We start from the raw sequence: 17,727 nt of genomic DNA, 5'->3' as shown, positions 1-17,727 counted from the left end.
TTTTTGCAAAGAGGGAACCTCCAGAAGGCCCTTGGAGATGAAACTCAGCATCTGGGCTGAACAGAAGATACGGTAAGATTTCATGATATGGCAATTTGTAAGTCATTCATTCACAAGGGAGCTTTTTTAAATTCAAAAATGGTTCTGTGCATGAAAATGGAATGGCAAAGACACTACATGAGGACCTTAACAGAGTGAAAAATAAATGAGTGAATTGACCTTTAAATTGGTGATTAACTTGCACAACAGATTGTACTATGCTGCCTATTGAACCACTCGTTGACTCCAGCTTATCTACAGCAATCAGAAGGTCAACACAAATGTTAAATGTAAGGCCCTGGAGCCTTATTAGAACCTGTGGGATTGCTAAAACAAGTGTCCACTCCTGTGCTGCCTGTAACACACAATTCAAGCATTTAAAAGGTTGTCACGTGACATGCTTGAGGTGCCCTTGCAACACATTGCTTTCCTTGTACTATGAACTAAGTCAACCAGACATCACAAATCAGATTTGATAGTGGACTTATTTCCAAAGCCTTGTTGCTTCCCTACCCTTGCAGGAGTATCTCTTCTTGAGATATACTGTACTCCGGGAAGAGAAAAACTTTCCACAGTTAACAGCAAAAAGAGAATTTTGGGGAAATGCTTTCACCAAAAGCGCAATTGACTTTTTTCCCCCATAGCAAAAAAATACAGTGCCACTGAACATCTGTCAGGTACAGAATTCTGTTCTTATGAGCACCTGTGTTTTACACCCTACTCCAGGGTGTAAGTCCTTTCAATGGGAAAAAAGGTCCTAGAGTCATCAAAACACAGCGTCTTTGATTTTGAGAATATATTATCTATCTTGAGTTGTTAATTTACTGCTGGTTAATTGTTCTGAAGAAACGCCATGTGTTCAGATAGGCAGGCTACTCCTCTGGCAGGAAAAAATACTGTGCACACCAATTTGAATGAAGATCTTCTATACCAATAGCAAACACATACTCCATGTGTGGGTCATTATCAGCCTCCATCACAGGCTGAGCGGGTTCTAGCTGCTCAGTCCCACTCCCTTGCCTCAGAGGACCTCAGTGGGAACTGTTGCCTGCTATCCGCAGAACAAGTCTTGTCTCCATCACCAGCTAAGTGAGTGCCACTTATTTAGCATAACTCCCTTGTCTCAGATGTCATCAATGAGCTCTGTTGCCTAGTAGGAAAGACCAAGGAGGAGGACAGGGAATGCCACCTGCAACCAGGGCCAGATTCAGGTTTGATGAGACCCTAAGCTACTGAAGTTAATGGGGCCCTTTATATGTCCAGCTGTCCTTTGTCAACAACAAATTGTTTCTGTTTTTTTGTGTTAAATATATGCTATATGGTAATTTATGGACCTAATAGGTATCTAAAGCAATTTTATTTGTTTTTTATCTTATCTTATATTTTATATACATCCAGGTTTTTTTCCTTTAAATTTTTTGGGGTCCCCCAAGAGAGTGGGGCCCTAAGTTATAGCTTGTTTAGCTTATACGTAAATCCAGCACTGCCTGCAACACTCTGTTAGGAATCTCACTTGCCCTACTGATTTCAGCAGCACTAACCTCCAAGTTTAGCAGGTCTGAGCTGCAAACTCTCTGCAAAAGTTCCTAGGGAGTAAGTTGCATTGAACCAAGTTTGACTTAGGCATATTTCTGCACAGCTCAACTCTAAAATCTGTTTTTATCTGTTTTACATTCTTTGTTAGCTACTCCAATAAGAGCCATACTGAAGGGCATGGCTATATTTTTACTGTTATTTGTAGCTCAATACTACTTATAATGTCATATTTTTATAAATTGTTTTCTGGTCATTGACCGTATTAAAGATATTTGATTTGATTTGAAGAGCCATACTGAAGGGCATGGTATATATATTTTTTCAAAATAAATAAAATAAACAAGTACTCTCACTTCAAGGTAATCTACCATGTGAGGAAGATGACAGCACAGTAATTACTTCAGACTTAATGAATGCTGGCAGCTTGTATCAAATTCATTTGTGTCAGTATTTAACCCCAAATCTCTGGGTCATAGTGTTAAGATACACAAATAACAACAACAACAACAAAACCTAAATTGCTCTATTTCACTCAGTCATAAAGTGGAAAATGAGGGTGTTTTCTTTTTCATATTGCACCAGATTACAGTAGCCTTTTTATTCTATATATAGTTATTCCAGTCATTTGCAGCCTAAAAGCAAAAAGAGCCCATTTCATTCTGAAATTCAGCAACCTTTGTCACCTCAGAATTGGTGACCCTGGCTGCAAGTTACACCCAAATCTGGCAGAGAATTTACAAAAAGCTACACAGACACTACTTTTAAAGCTGTGCTACATAAAAGCTCCTAGATGTATCTGACTACAATCTGGCAAGCTTCATCCACTCTGGAGGGGAGGCTGTGCTTGCAAATTTTATCCACTCCTATGAAAAGTTTTTCAAAAAGTTATAAACCACTTTTAGATTCCCTGTCATAGTATATTGGGGGAGGGGGGAGGGAAACGACTTTGTTTTCAACATATCTAATTCTGTTCTGCATGAGTCAAAATGGAGAGACACAGAGAAGCCCCAAAACAGATTGGGCTGCTTCCCAAAGCTGCCGATATAGATACAAGTCAAATCTTGTTGCTGGTGCACACCCCTAGAGAATATTGTCAAAAGATAACAAACTTTCATCCTTATGATTCATGTGCAGTCAACAATAAAGAGATATAATTTAAAGTAGCCTAAGCCACTGAGAAGCATATTACCAGGAAATAAGTGTGTATGGGGATTTGCTCCTGCCTCCAACATTTCTATCAAACAGCCTTTTGCAAAAACCTCCTTGGAGGGACAGGGCCACACATGGGGCTCCTCTAGAAGCAGCAACTTCTATGAAATTACTTTAGCGGAAGAGAAAGCTCCATGCCTCGTGGGGCAACTCACAGTGAGTTGACATCTTCTTGCAGTGAATTGGAAAGCACACTCACTGAAAGCACCTCTGGGTGTGAACATCAGAATGCACAGCAAGTTCCATGTCAAGTGTCCAGAAGCAGGGAAAAAGTGGCCTCGCCATTAATATAACTGGTATGCGCATGGAAGAATGGAGTGTTTATTTTACCATTTACTCAACATTGTCAATCACACATACCGTTGCAAGACAGAAGGCAACTACCCCCTCTTATGCAGTGAAATATAGCACGGATCTGAATGAAAGCCAATACAATCAAGAAGTCAAATGCTCTCGGAAAATGACAGCCTATTGGATGTACTGCAAGGCTTTCCATCATTCTTCACATATTGGTTGGCTATGTCAAAGCTGAAGGGTGAAACTTATTCACTGGTGCCCTCCAACTAAAGTTTGAGAAGTAGCAGCCAAACTGCACGGAGAAGGCAGAAGGATGATCTTGGCAGTGCCGCAACGGGCTCTCGGCAAAGCACACTCCATCACTTTCTCTGTAGGACTGTATGAGATACAGCACTACTGAAAAAGTGCAAATTTTCATATAGAAATATAGAGGCAAGCCCCTATTTATGCAGGGGTTACATTCCGAGGCAGTGTGCGCATCAGTGAAATCACGCATATTTGAAACACACTGAAAAAGCCTGCAAGTGCCCTGCTCCACACTTGTCCTGCCTCCACGCCACTCTAATACAGTGGTACCTCGGGTTAAGTTCTTAATTCGTTCCGGAGGTCCATACTTAACCTGAAACTGCTCTTAACCTGAAGCACCACTTTAGCTAATGGGGCCTCCTGCTGCCGCCGCGCCGCCAGAGCACAATTTCTATTCTCATCCTGAAGAAAGTTCTTAACCCGAGGTACTATTTCTGGGTTAGTAGAGTCCTGAAGCATATGTAACCCGATGTACCAGTGTATTATAAGAGAAGGCAGGGAACATCTCCCGATCCACTTTCCTCCCACCACACATGATTTCTTCAGTCACAATGCTGAAGAGTTGATTAATGGGTTGGGAGTTAGCAGAGTTCTTATCACGACACTGGGGCATATTGCATCCCATTCTCATAGAGGCTGTCTGTGTTATGAACCCTCCATGCATCTCTAATGGCGGGTGGCTTTGAAAGCAGGTGGGGTAATGGCAAGAGAACCCCTCTCCTTCCACCACTCTCAGAAATTTATTGTGTCCAGACAGGGAAACCTTTCCTGAATTATTATTTTTAATTTTTTTAAATCAGAGCATAACTTAGGACTGAAACCACACTTACAAAGGAGATTGCCATGGACTTTCACTTTTAATGAAACAAAGGAAGTGGCCCTTGCCAAAGTATAACAGAAACCAGGTGAGCATCATTCATCTCACATCCACTTCTCAACTACAGGACCAAGGGAAGCCTAAGAGCAGGAGTCAAGCTTGTCCACATTCACAAAAAGTGCCTTTTCCCCAATTCAGAGACTTCCATTCAAGCACAAAAGTAGAGAATGGAGAGAGTGAGTGCCTGCTTCTATGCAGAGCAAAGAGTGTAATGTGCAGAATCTGTGGTCACACTTCACAAGTGCAGAATTAAGTACCGGACACGGAATTTCTGCATGCTAGAAATCTGTGGATATGTTTGTTTACAGCAACATAGAATGGAATGGAGGTGGTGAGGGCAGGATGGGGTTTTACTGCCCAACACAGATCTGAGAGCGGTAGAAACAGAAATATGCAACAGATGCATGTGCAAATTAGCTTCATTTCCTTAACTGATGCAGGCCACAGACTCCAGCGCTTCTCAGCACATTGTTTGGGGTATCCTGGATTTTTCTTATTAGAACATATGCCACGCCAGTAATAGCAGTCTCGCCCCAGATCAAGCTGCAAAATTGCCAGCTGCACTCCTATCCTGCTCCAACTCATCGGAGGGATTAGTAGCAGAGAAAGGAAGAAAGAGAGGCTGCCAGATATGGAGACAAAAAAGAAGTCCGTCTGCTTTCCAAAATAAGCCAAACGTGCTCTGGGAACGGGAAAATCTGACACAACGATGGCAGGCAGCCCAACACTCCACCCATTTCGAGGAGCAGTTATAAAAGCTCACTCAGTTCAATTCCCAGCTCGTATTTACCTTCCTCCCAATTCCAAAGGCCACTAGTCGGACTGGGTTGATACAAGCCATGCAGTTCTGAGCAGAACTGTCAATTTGCTTCCATGCCAATTGACAGGGCAGCACACACAAGAAAGGTCGCACACAGGGATTGATCGGAGCAGCATTTATCTGGTTCAGTCAGAATTTGTGGAAAGGTGCTAATGGGCACACACTGCAGGCTGAGATTAGGAGCAGTTGTTGCAGTTTGGCCAGATCACTAGTACAGATTGATAACCTGCGCTGCTTAAAATGAGAAAATGGTTACCCAATACTGCTAGTTGCCCAATGCTTTGCACCCCTGCAACCTGAGAATCCTACTGCAGCAAGTTCTGCTCCTGAGCATATTTGCTATGGGGCTAATATTCTGCTCAAGACAACACTGCCACAGAAAATGTACACACACACAAACACACACACACATATATACACATACACACACTAGGCAAGAAGGAGGTCAAAGGACAATTCTACATATCTGTTCCAAGAATGGGGCAACACTAAGTTCAAAATGTTATCTGTTATGAAAAACTAGCCTGTTATTCCAGGCAACAGCCAAAGAAAATCTACATGCAGTGGGTGCTTCTATAGTTTTCTTTAGGTTGCCCTGATCTCTGGCAGCAAAGTGAATTAAACAGTTTAGTAGAAGCTCTCTTTTTCTCTGGAACAGAACCTCATCTGGGAAAACACTGTGTGCATTCATCATCCATAAGGTACTCATGGGAAAGTCAAGGTACAAGCAAGTCAAGCTACGACACAGGTGCCATTATTTAGACTGCAACAATGCACTCTACATGGGTCTGCCCTTGAAGGTGGTTTGAAAGTTGCAGGTAGTGTAAAATGGTACCGCCCAAGTCTTACTGGGTCTGGCACCTAGGGATCGTATAACACCCGGCTTCAAAGATCCACATTGGCTGGCATGAACTATTGACCCCAATTCAGGGTTTGGGTCTTGATATATGAAACCCAAAATGACTTGAGGCCCAGTTATTCAAAGCAGTGACAACCCATCCATTTTAACCTGTCCACCATGATTTGAGATCTACTGTTAGATCTCCCAGCTTTAAGGGGAGGTGTGGGGATGTATGTGCAAGAGAGAGAGGTCTATTACTTGTTGAAAGGCCTTTATAGGAACAGCACCCAATTTGTGCAATGTGCTCGCCCTAGAGTTCCAACTGGCACCAACACTGTTCAACATTAGGGCAACTGTATCAGTCTTGCCTAGATCTCAGACAAGAGACACACTGTGTTTAACTGTGTTTCAGATAGTGTATTTTGTTTCACAATTTTTTTATTGTTTAGCCTATTTATTGCTGTAACTTGCCTTGGGAGGTCATAGGACAAAGGCGATACAGTTGCACCTTGGTTTTCGAACAGCTTAGTTCTCGAACATTTTGGCTCCCGAACACTGCAAACCCGGAAGTGAGTATTCTGGTGTGTGAACGTTTTTGGGAAGCCAAACGTCCATTCAGAAGCCGCACTTTGGTTTTTGAACGTTTTGGAAGTCAAACGGGCCTTCCAGAATGGATTCTGTTGGACTTCCAAGTTAGACTGTATATATAGACATTTAAAATAAATCAATAAATCTCAAGAATGTTGACCATAATAGCAAGTTCTGGATGGAAGACCCAATTCTCTTTCATTGTGGGGGGTTTTTTGGGTGGACAGGTGATCAGACACCTGTGAAAGATGCTGTCAATCCAGGTCATTCATCCCAAACTCTCATCACTCAAGTCTCAAAGACTGCAATATTGTGTTGTATGCTTTAAGAGAACCCTGTGTTCACTGTATGTGGTCCTTCAAATATTTAAGGAATGCAAATAAGCAAATATTTTAAATATCTGTGTTTAGGGATACAGAATATGGCTCTGTATCATTTATAGCAGTTTAAATCCAGAATCCCCAATACTGGAGGGTGTGGGGGACTGCATTCATTCCGTGCTAATTTCTTCCAAAACAGTTTTTAATAAGGATGATAAAAATAAGTATTTAAATGCTCATTTGTCAATAGTTGAGTACATAAAAATGAATGGGACTGTGCTGAACCAAAATCTTTTATGGCTAAATTTTAAGTCAAGCAAGGCAACACATTAGTATTTCCTTTAAAATTCCCCCAGGAGGTCTAAGAGAGGACATATCCACAAGTACCAGTCAAATAGAAGATGTGGGTACTCTGCTTTGAAAGTAACGCTCACTTTTCAGCATTCCCCAAAAAAACTCCCTAAAAGAGGGTGCCCGCACTGCCAAATAATTGCACTGATTATCTACCCCAGGGGTCAGCAACCTAAGGCCCTGGGCTGGTAGTGCCCCACAGGGTTCATCTATCCAGCCCATGACAACCCCTGCCACCCCCCTGCTCTTACCGGCGCGGGGGCCGATTTCCCGACTGATGGCGCCTGTGCGCATGCGCACAGGCACTTCTCCGACCCAGATGTGTGCTGGAAATAGCATGTGTGCACACGTGTGGGACGGAGAAGCATCCATGCGCATGCACTATTTCCGGCACACATCCAGGTCAGAGGAGCACCGGAAACTCCGGCCCATCCTCCAATGGACAGAGCGCAGACTGGCCCATCGTCCAGTAAGCTTGCTGACCCCTGATCTACACAAATGCCCATCTCTGGGAACCGGAAGCTGGGGATATTTTTGCCTAGCAAAGGTTCCTTGTGAATTGGAGGTTGGGCAATCCAGAAGACAACTCACAGAAGAATTCAGTGTGGCCTCCCCTCAACTAAGTGGGGTACGGCTTTGTCATTTGATAAGCAGAAAAGCCATTTGTCATTTTAATTTTTATTTGGAAAAATCACCAGCATCTATTTTTGCAGAATCGTGGAGTTGGAAAAGAGACCATTTAGTCAAGCCCCCTTCCTCTATCTGCAATGCAGGGTGTTTCTATAGCATCTCTGTCAGATGGCCACCCATCCTCTTCTTAAATATCCATAGCAAAGGAGATCTCTGAAATTCCTGAAACAGTCTGAGGAAACTTCACCTAATATTTAGCCAAAATCTGTTCTCCTGCAATTGCCGCTTGATGGTTCCAGTTTTGTTCTCTGGAGCAAGAAAGAACAAGTCTGTTTCATCTTCTACTATTCAAACACCACTATCATATCTCTCTTAATCTTCCCTTCTCCAGACTAAATATACCCAGCTTTTTCAACAATTCTTCATAGGATTTAATTTACATACGCCCCATGCCACCCTAGTCCTCTGGACACACTCCTGTTTATGTAGAAGCCAAACAGACCACAGATTGACCAATGTAGAAGAGAAAGAACCTGCAATCTCAATGATATTGCTTCTGTTAACATACCCTAAGATTGTATTGGTTTTTTTAAAAAAAAAATCTGGAGCATAAAACATTCGCTCAGAACAGCAGACAATACGTGCTGAGTACAATTCACTGCAGAAATTCCTAGGCACACAAGGTAAAAACTTAAAGTCTCAAACTTATACAAGGGTTACTATTCACTGATTCAAAGAGGGACACTGGAACGTTTAAGAATCTGAATGGGCGGCAGAAGTATCAGTAGATGTGTTTAGATGAAATATAGATAATATTTGCACACTTCCTATGTCATTTGTGCACATGTAAGCACACACACATCACCAGGACTCACTTAGAAACAGAACTGACCCCTATGCAGAAAAAAAGGCTAGCAATAACACACACACACACACACACACACACACACACACGAAAAAGCTTTTCATAAAAGCTCTCTATAGATATTCCTTCAACAAACTCAGCCTTTGAAAGTGGGGGGGGGGGACATTGCCATAATGCAGCCACACTGATTCATAAGATGTCTCTTCCAAAGTGCACAACCTCAAAATCACTTCCAACTTGCTAGATACCAACTTGGAAAATTTAAGTGCTGTGATGGCAGGAATTTCACAGTACAATCCCATACATGCCTAATCAATAGTAAGCACCATCAATTACAACAGTTCTTACTCCCAGGTAAGCAGGTACAGGATCACAGCCTCAGCCATTCTTGCACATTCCAAGCTGTGAGCTCTGAGAGAATCAGCTTCATCCTGGCAGGCCACAGGGTCGATTCTGCTTTGCAGGGGGTTTTGTGTGCCTGTGTGTGGCGCGGAACAGTTAGCTTGAAGAATGTAGAGCGAACATCCCTGATTACATACTCAACTGCCACCTGATCCCTGTCCTTTGCCTTTATTTTATTTTGTGCTCATCCCAAAGTTGGGCCCATGCTGTGCTGACCTAAAGGTGGCTTTCATGTCAAAGCAGCCATAATAAATTGCTACTATTTCTAATTCCAGTCATTCTCTGCAGAGGTCAGGAGGTGGATGGTACATACACTTGTAACCTCAGCCGAGTTCTGCTGAGCATAATCAGAAGCCTTCGGAGGCCATTCAGAGGCACTGTGTGAGTTTCAAAGGACAATGGTAACAAGACACCTCTTCTCAAGCAGCCCAACTGTGCCGCATAACAATTCCACATCTTTTCAGGAAGCACCTTAAAAGAAATGTGTACTTTTATTTATAAGGGGGAAAAAACACCCCATACACACAACCAAAATCAAACAAAGATCTTTATATTTGGCCGGCTTGCTAAACTAACATAAACTCACAAGTTCAAGATTGTGAGACTTGACTTTTGAAGTCTTTTCACAGCTGCAGAGGAATATTTTTAGGTTTTCCTGAGCTGCAGTTACACTTCTTTGGAATGTAAAAAGTAGAGGACACAACAGAAAGCCGTGGTGGCTGGTGCTGATTGAGACATGGTAGGGTGGAAAACGGGGAAACCAACAGTGGATGGAGCCAGAACAAATGAAAGGCAGAACCAAACAATTCAAGTTTTGTCCCTCATCTTCCTCCTTGTGGTGTTCTGTTGCAAGGGCAACTCTGAGAAGGAAGCCAATAGGCAATGCTATTTACTGGATTGGTCATAAATAGTGAGGTAAATATTTGAGGCCTTGCTAAGGGCAGATTGAGGTTGGTGGGGCAATGTCCCATTTGCACTAATGGAGCAGCTTCCACTAGCAGAGATAAATAATAATACTAATACTACTACTAAAAGTAAAGGTAAAGGGACCCCTGACCATTAGGTCCAGTCACGAACGACTCTAGGGTTGCAGCGCTCATCTCGCTTTATTGGCCGAGGGAGCTGGCATACAGCTTCCGGGTCATGTGGCCAGCATGACTAAGCCACTTCTGGCGAACCAGAGCAGCGCACGGAAACGCCGTTTACCTTCCCACTGGAGTGGTACCTATTTATCTACTTGCACTTTGATGTACTTTCAAACTGCTAGGTTGGCAGGAGCAGGGGCCGAGCAACAGGAGCTCACCCTGTTGTGGGGATTCAAACCGCCGACCACCCATCTGACTGTGTTGCCCCAGCCACTCTGATGGCTTCCAACAAATCAAAACATCAAACATTAAAAACTTCCATATACAGAGCTGTCTTCAGATGTCTTCTAAAAGTTGTATAGTCATTTATCTCCTTGACGTCTGATGGGAGGGTGTTCCACAGGGCAGGCGCCACTACTGAGAACGCTCTCTGCCTGGTTCCCTGTAACCTCACTTCTCACAATGAGGGCAACTGCCAGAAAGCCCTTGGACCTCAGTGTCCAGGCTGAACAATGGGGTTGGGAGATGCTCTTTCAGGAATATAGAAGATCTAGCCTTGTTCTTCAGAGCCCATGTGATAAGATTTCATGGTATGGCAATTTGTAAGTTGTTCATTCACAAGGGAGCTTTTTTAAAAATAAAAAAAAAAGATTCTGTGCATGAAAATGGTAAGGTAAAGACACTACATGAGGACCTTAAGATAGTCAAAAATAAACGAGTGAATTGATCTTAAAAATCTTGATTAACTTGCACAACAGCTCAGGCTGAACGATAGGGGTGGGGACCTTAGAAACCAAACTTTTACGCCTCAAGTTGATATTTCACCTATGGAATTCTACAGTAATAGGCTGCTGTTAATTTTATGGACCAGCTCTCCACTTCTTCTTTTCCCCCATAAACCATCTGCCTTTCCTTTTCAGTTCTCTCCTCCACCCAGCTTAATCTATAAGAAAGCCACACCAATATCAAATGTCATTCAGCTCTTTCCCAAATAGGAGCAGAGCAGACACAGCGGCTGCAACCAGCTGACTTAGCTGACCTAGGCTCAGAGTAAAAACAGCAGGATAATAAGTCACCAGATGTAAGCAATTGAATACTGATCACTTTCATTAACTGAACGGCTTCCCAAAATTTACCATATTATTTTAACCCTTTAGCGTCCTCTACCAACAGACACCGTGCAACTTGTACTTAAGTGCAGATTTTCACTGTCAGAAAAAATGAGACAACCGTGAAGCAATCGAATAGCACTTCCAAGTCACACAAAGAACAACATTTTTTACTTACTAAGGATTGGACAACTTAAGACTGAGAAGTTCTTACAAACATTCCATTTCACAGGAGCAAAAGGTTATGAGTTGGAAAGTTGCCAAATTCTTGAGAAAAGGGAAATTATTGTGATCAATATTCAGAATGGGATGTTCAATTCTGCTTTTCTTAATTTCTAACTAAACATACAGACCTAGAATTTTAAAAAACAAAAACATTGATCATTAGAAAAAGGTAAAAGTCTTGACAAAGAGGTGCTCTGTTCAGAGCTCTGACAAAGAGCTGTACTCAATTCAACTGGTGGGAGTTCAGCCTTTCTTTTTTTTAAAAGAAGTATTTCATGTATGCAGATCCATATGTTCTGTTGGACTGAAGTCTGCATGTTTCCCATAATATCCATCTATGACATATTTTTTGGAAGAAGCCGCTCTACGAAAGCCAGCAACCAACTCCAGGCAAGCAGCAGCAAAGGAAGCCACCTTACACAAAGTCAGAATGTTGATTCCCAGTCACAGACTATACAAGTGTAGGCCTGGCTTGCACACAATGCTAAACCATAGTTTAGCTCTACATGCACAAGTTAGAATGAGCCCAAGCACACCCAACCCTCCCCTCTCCTCCCACGCAACTAGAAGGACTTCTGCAGTATTTAGTTTCACTTGTTATGAATCCTAGAAAGCGAAATTAAGCTGTACTGAAGTGTTTCTCCTAGTGGTCTAGAAAGGAGAGGGAAGTGTGCATATTCAAGGTTTCATTCACTCGAGCTCATTCTATCTTGTCTGCATAGTGATAAATCATGGTTAAACATTATGTGTTAACATGGCCACTGTTTTCAAATATGAATAAAAATATTTTTAAAATCGACTTACAGAGTCAGGAGAGTGATGTTTGCTGAAACAGGTCCCAAATTTGGTATGGCTTCAAATTCATTACTGTTTAGTTTTCTGCCAACATTAAAAAAAACCAAAAACACAAGTCAGCTGACACAGAAACAAGAGCCGATTGGTATTTGCTGATTTCCCCTTGACCATTTTAACCCATCGCACTAACTTAAAGTAGCCTCCCCAAAGGGAAGTGGGGACAACCTATAGCAACACTGACTTACAGATACCCTCTGAAACACCACCCCCCTGAAAAGTTATAGCCTCATTTCACATTGTATAATTTTGTGCCCATGCATCACTATGAATATCACCACTCAAAATCATTTAAAGGAATGTATCTTACATCATGCATATTATAGTCAAACAGAAGAATATGCAGCCACTTACATTTCTCGTAGTTTACCAAGGTGACTCAAGGAACTAGGCTTGATTGAAGACAATTTATTGTGGCTCAGATCTCTACAAGGATACAAGAAGAAAAGCTCTTGTATCAATTTCACCATTATCAGGTACATTTCAAAGAGAACAAGCAAGTAGCTTGCACAGAAGGAAACTGGATCATATATTGAAATATAACACATAAAATGCACACTGATTTTGTTGTGCCTCTCCCCTCCATCTACAGATAACCTTGTTATTGTTCTTCTAAGGCAGGTGTGAGGAACTTGTGGCTCTCCATATGCTGTTGGACTGCAACTCCGATCATCCCTTACCAGTGCCTTTTCATTCTCCACCATCTGATCCAGGGGTGAGGAACTTGTGACTTGCCCAACATTTCAGGACTACAAGTCCCATCATCCACAATCACTGGCCATGCTGGCTGGCTGACTGGGGAGTGTTGAAGGCCCACAGGAAGATACTTTTGCATCCGCTTAAGTTGGCTCAATTAATTGCCAATAAAACACCGTCACAGTTCTACATCTCCTATTCAGTATATGAGCCAAACTTTTTTCCCCCCACCATAGAAGTCTAGGGGGGCAAAGACTGTTGTTATAGTCTTGCGACATCTGGCAAATCCAACATAAAGCTGTTGCTCAATTTATGGCTTTCACCTGGTAAGTCTAAATTTGCAAAGTCTAGGTATATTGACGGCTGGGTGGTACGGAAACCTCTCCTCTCCTGTGTTCACGTGTCTTTGCACCATTAATTCTCACACATAAAAATGTTAATGCATGCCATATGTGAGTAGTGGAAAACAGGCCTGGATAAACACTCCAGCCTCAAGGCATCGGCATTTCGAATGCAAAGCTGAACAAAACAGCCCCATCTGCAACAGATGTGTCTATCCTGCAGCATCCTAAGCCCGCTTCCTCATGTGCATCAGCCATAATGGATGGAGGCATAAGTCTTTCCAGGGCACCCTTGACGGAACTGAAGAGATGTAGGCCAACTAATTCAACAAGACTGAAACGGTGATCTGAATTAAGCTCACTTTAACACAGAGAGAGGCCTTTCTCCTGCCTCTGCGCCTCAACTGGAATATTTGGCCTTGGCTCACAGGGATTAGAAGAACTATGCAAAGCCACAGCCAAAATGCTATGAAGTCATGGCTGTTAAAAGTCTAATACATTACTGTTCATCCTGCATTAGACAAGAATCAGCAATTATTTCAACAAAGAGCTTTCAAAATCCTGCTGCAAAAAAGTGCTGTTTCCAACAACCTGCCTTTCTTCAGTTCACCTAAAAAGTAAGAAAGCAGGATGGGGGGGGGGGGAGAGAGAGACACCCTATGAAAATTTATTTAAAACATGCTTGTTTGCCTTAGGACCTACCAGACAGTATCAGACATGAGTGGATTTGTTCTGCTGTAGCTATAACATTGGGGCGAGGAAGGGGGGGGGGGAGAGAGAAATCTGGCAGAGCCTTTAAACTATAAAAATCCTGCAATTACAACCACTGCTGTGCATGATCACCAAACTGGAGCCAGACACTTTCACTCACAGCTCAAGCTCACCATCCATCTGGAGTCCATCAAGGCAACCATAAGCATAACAACTTGCATTATGTTTCAGACTAAATTTGTGTTTTCTGACACTGCCGATATCCACAGATTTTCCATGCACTGTGCTGCTTTAAAGCGGGGGGGGGGGGGGGAGGAGATGCAAATATCCCTCAAAAAGCCCTTAAGGTTTTCTTCAACCTGATTCGGAAAATTATGACTCCCATCCCAAAAAAATTACAATGTGCCTTTATTGCTCAACAGCTCAAATCAAACAATTACCAGCACTTTAATAGGTCTTCTATTTATAGCAATTTTTAACACTATCTAGAATCAACAAGGAGAAGATGACTCTTTTGAAGAGATAAGCATTCCTGCAAAACTGCTAGAAACAGGATGGGAGCTAAAATAATGATATAATCCTTTCTGAAATCAGCTTCTCCCCTGATGTAATAGGTTTTTAAGTGTGCACATTTGTCTTTTTAAAAGGGCAGGAGCAACAAATACAATTTCTTAAACCAGTAGAAAAAATAATGTGAACAGACCTCCTCCTTATAATTTAGGAGCAGAAGCTGGAATCACAAAAGTGGTGGAAACACATTTTCCACTCCCAATTGCCTCCTCCCTCTTTGCCCTTCCCTTAAACCACAGTACATGGAAAGAAAAATCTCTACAGTGGTTTAAGCTTACTAGTAGCACTTTGAAACTTATAAGGCGGCTGGATTCAGGCATTTCAAGCGCAAGCTTCACTTTTGAAAGCAGAGCACATTTTAAAATGCCATGGTGTTGGTACAAACTCAAAAGTGCAGCTTCCACACTCTTCTCACCTTAGAAGACACATAGTGGACTGCTGGCTTGGAAGCTTTTTCCTGCAAAGGAAGACCTTCTTGAGGAGGAAGCTTCTGCACATGAAACTTCTGGTGCAGTTTTGCTTTCAAAACAGAATTCCCCAATGCTCTCTCTGTGACGAATTATGAGAACCAAGTGTGTATAACATAAACTTAAAGGACATTTTAACAACCCTCTGCTAAAAGATAGCAATACTTGCTGCTTTAGTGTATAAATGCAGAATTTAAACTCATCAGTTAACATTCTTTTCAGTTCACAAATGAACAGAAATAAATATTTATCTAGAGTCGACACTTGAGTCTGATTGAGGGAGGGATTGACATTTGGGGGGGGAGGTACATCAGATAAACAGAAGGGTGTTGTATGTTTAACATCTCCCTTCTCTACTGCATTAGCAAGGAGGAGAGCATTTGCCAGTTTCAACTATATGGTTTGTTGGTAATGTGGGGATCTGGTTAGTCTTCAAACTATGGTTTAGTGTAGCAAGTCATGATCAGAAGAACCAAGGTTTGAACTCTGCTTATTTCCCAAAACTGTGGTTAAGGCAAACCACAGTTAACCTGGTTTCAGAAATATCGATAAACTTCAGTTAGTTAAAGCAAATGCGCTTTTAAGAGATAGCTTATAGGAGGAGGAGGGAAAGTCAGAAAGCAGGACAATCAACATACGCCTAAGGCACTGAAGTATTCCACAGTTCCAACTTTTAACAATCCTTGGTTTACAGAATGGTACTAAGCTGTACTAAATAAGGTCTTCCAAGCCTGTGTTTCTGTGTTTGTCCAAGTAATTGCTCACCATGAAGGGTGGTGTTATCAGCAATACAATTCACAAATAATCTCAACAAAGTGAAGTGGTGAAGAAACAGCTCTTGGGACGTTTTATAAATGTGTATGTTAGGGATCAGCTCCATGTGTGCCATTTAGGTGCAATCAATATGGTCTTTCTTGGAAATGCCTGAAACTTAATTCAAAATTTTAAAATGCAAATCCAGCAGCAGCTTCTTAATCAATTCCCATTGGGGCCTTTATAGCTGCTAATTCAGCAAAAAGAAGGAAAGCTAAAAAACAAAGAGGCAGGCTGTAGCTGTTTTAAGACACAGATCCAAAGTGACTCATAAATCAGCATGCTATGTTCGGATTTTAGTCTGGAAAATGCTGAAGAACAGCTGTGAAAACTATCCAAACTTTTTTCCTCTGGCAATTCTGGTAAGAACTGGAAGGTTTAGAAAATGTAAATACCAAGATGTAATACAAACATTAGCAGAAACCATCCTTTAGATTTCCCCCTGTCTCAGTGACAGCTTCAACATTCCTAGACAAACCCTGGTAAAATAATCTAGAATTCCAAAGAGAACTGAAAAAACAGCAAAGATGTATGGCGACTGTTCAGAGTCTCTCTTCCTCTCCCATCCTGGCTGCTAAACTTTAAACCTAACAAAAGCGAAGTTCTTAAACTGTAGTGTTTCTCTTGAGCGACTAGCCTCCTGCCCTGAAAGCAGAGGCAAACCGTAAAGAAAATTTGTTGATAAACTATTACAAACACTCACAAGCTCTGAACAGTCTTGGTTTTATTTAAGTCTGTGAATACCTCTTCAGTGAAAGCCTGTAGTAAAAAAACTGTGTTAAAATTGGCCACTTTCCCTCACTCGGAGACTTTTGCTATGTCAACTGCAATTACAAGAGTAACCACAACTCAGACAACACGTACAGATAATACAATTTTGGTCCTCCATCAGCCAGTTCAAAAAACAGGTCTGGGATTCGCAGTTGCATCATTTGTTCCAACCCACCACCCAAAATCACATCCAGCAAGAAATTTGAATGTAAAAGGGGGGGGGGTAGGTTTTTCACTCAGATGGCTACCAGTGTTTAAGATAGCAAGAAGAGCCTGCTGGATAGCCCATCTAATCCATAATCCTGTTCTCGCAAGCAGCACTTGTGCACAAGAGCACTCTCTCCTCAGAAATGGGGTGGTTGCCTTGAGTGGGAAGAACTAAAGGGAGACATGCGATAGGGGAAAGCTCTGGTCAAGCAAGAATTAATCAGCATCTCTCTACAGCACGGATGAAGCACCTCCAGATGTTGTTGAGACTCCTATCAGCCCCAGCCAGCATAACCAATGGTCTATGAGAGGTTTACTCTCAGGGATCGAACCTGCAACCTCAGCATTCTCAGCTCCACGCTCTCACCAGTTGAGCTATACTCAAGCAACATCTGGAGGATCCTCACCTCTGCTCTACAGAAGGATCTAAAATTGAATTCAAAAATTTGCACTGCTTAGGGCAGGCATCCCCAAACTCGGCCCTCCAGCTGTTTTGGGACTACAATTCCCATCATCCCTGACCACCGGTCCTGTTAGCTAGGGATGATGGGAGTTGTAGTCCCAAAACAGCTGGAGGGCCGAGTTTGGGGATGCCTGGCTTAGGGTAACTAAGTCTATAAAAAATCTTACAGGAGTTAGCCTGCAATCCCCCTCCCCCTTGAAATAAATTATAGTAGACTACACTAAGCTTACTTCTGAGTAGACACGTATGGGGTTGCACTCTTAGCATGCTATTTCGATCATTTTTACATACAGCCTATTCCTTAATATGTTTGCTCAAAAGTAAGCTGCATTCTGG

The 17,727-nt window shown here is 42.2% G+C and overlaps 1 protein-coding gene and 1 long non-coding RNA gene across 2 annotated transcripts in view; both read right to left on the bottom strand.

The window, feature by feature from the left end:
• Window positions 1-17,727, bottom strand: part of LOC307226047 — a 348,766-nt gene that overhangs the window by 57,441 nt on the left and 273,598 nt on the right. The window lies entirely within an intron of this gene.
• The window catches only part of LRIG3 (leucine rich repeats and immunoglobulin like domains 3), a 54,309-nt gene that overhangs the window by 30,781 nt on the left and 5,801 nt on the right, over window positions 1-17,727 (bottom strand). Inside the window, exons 2-3 of the mRNA XM_079994112.1 lie at window positions 12,707-12,778; window positions 12,305-12,379 (exon numbers count right to left, since the gene is read on the bottom strand). Coding sequence (XP_079850238.1) covers window positions 12,305-12,379; window positions 12,707-12,778 — 147 coding nt within the window. The remainder of the gene's footprint in view (window positions 1-12,304; window positions 12,380-12,706; window positions 12,779-17,727) is intronic.

The sequence above is a fragment of the Podarcis cretensis genome (assembly GCF_951804945.1).
Source record: "Podarcis cretensis genome assembly, chromosome: 10".
NCBI lineage: Eukaryota > Metazoa > Chordata > Lepidosauria > Squamata > Lacertidae > Podarcis > Podarcis cretensis.
Note: the sequence above shows the minus strand (reverse complement) of the source record. Positions and strands in the feature narration are given on the sequence as shown.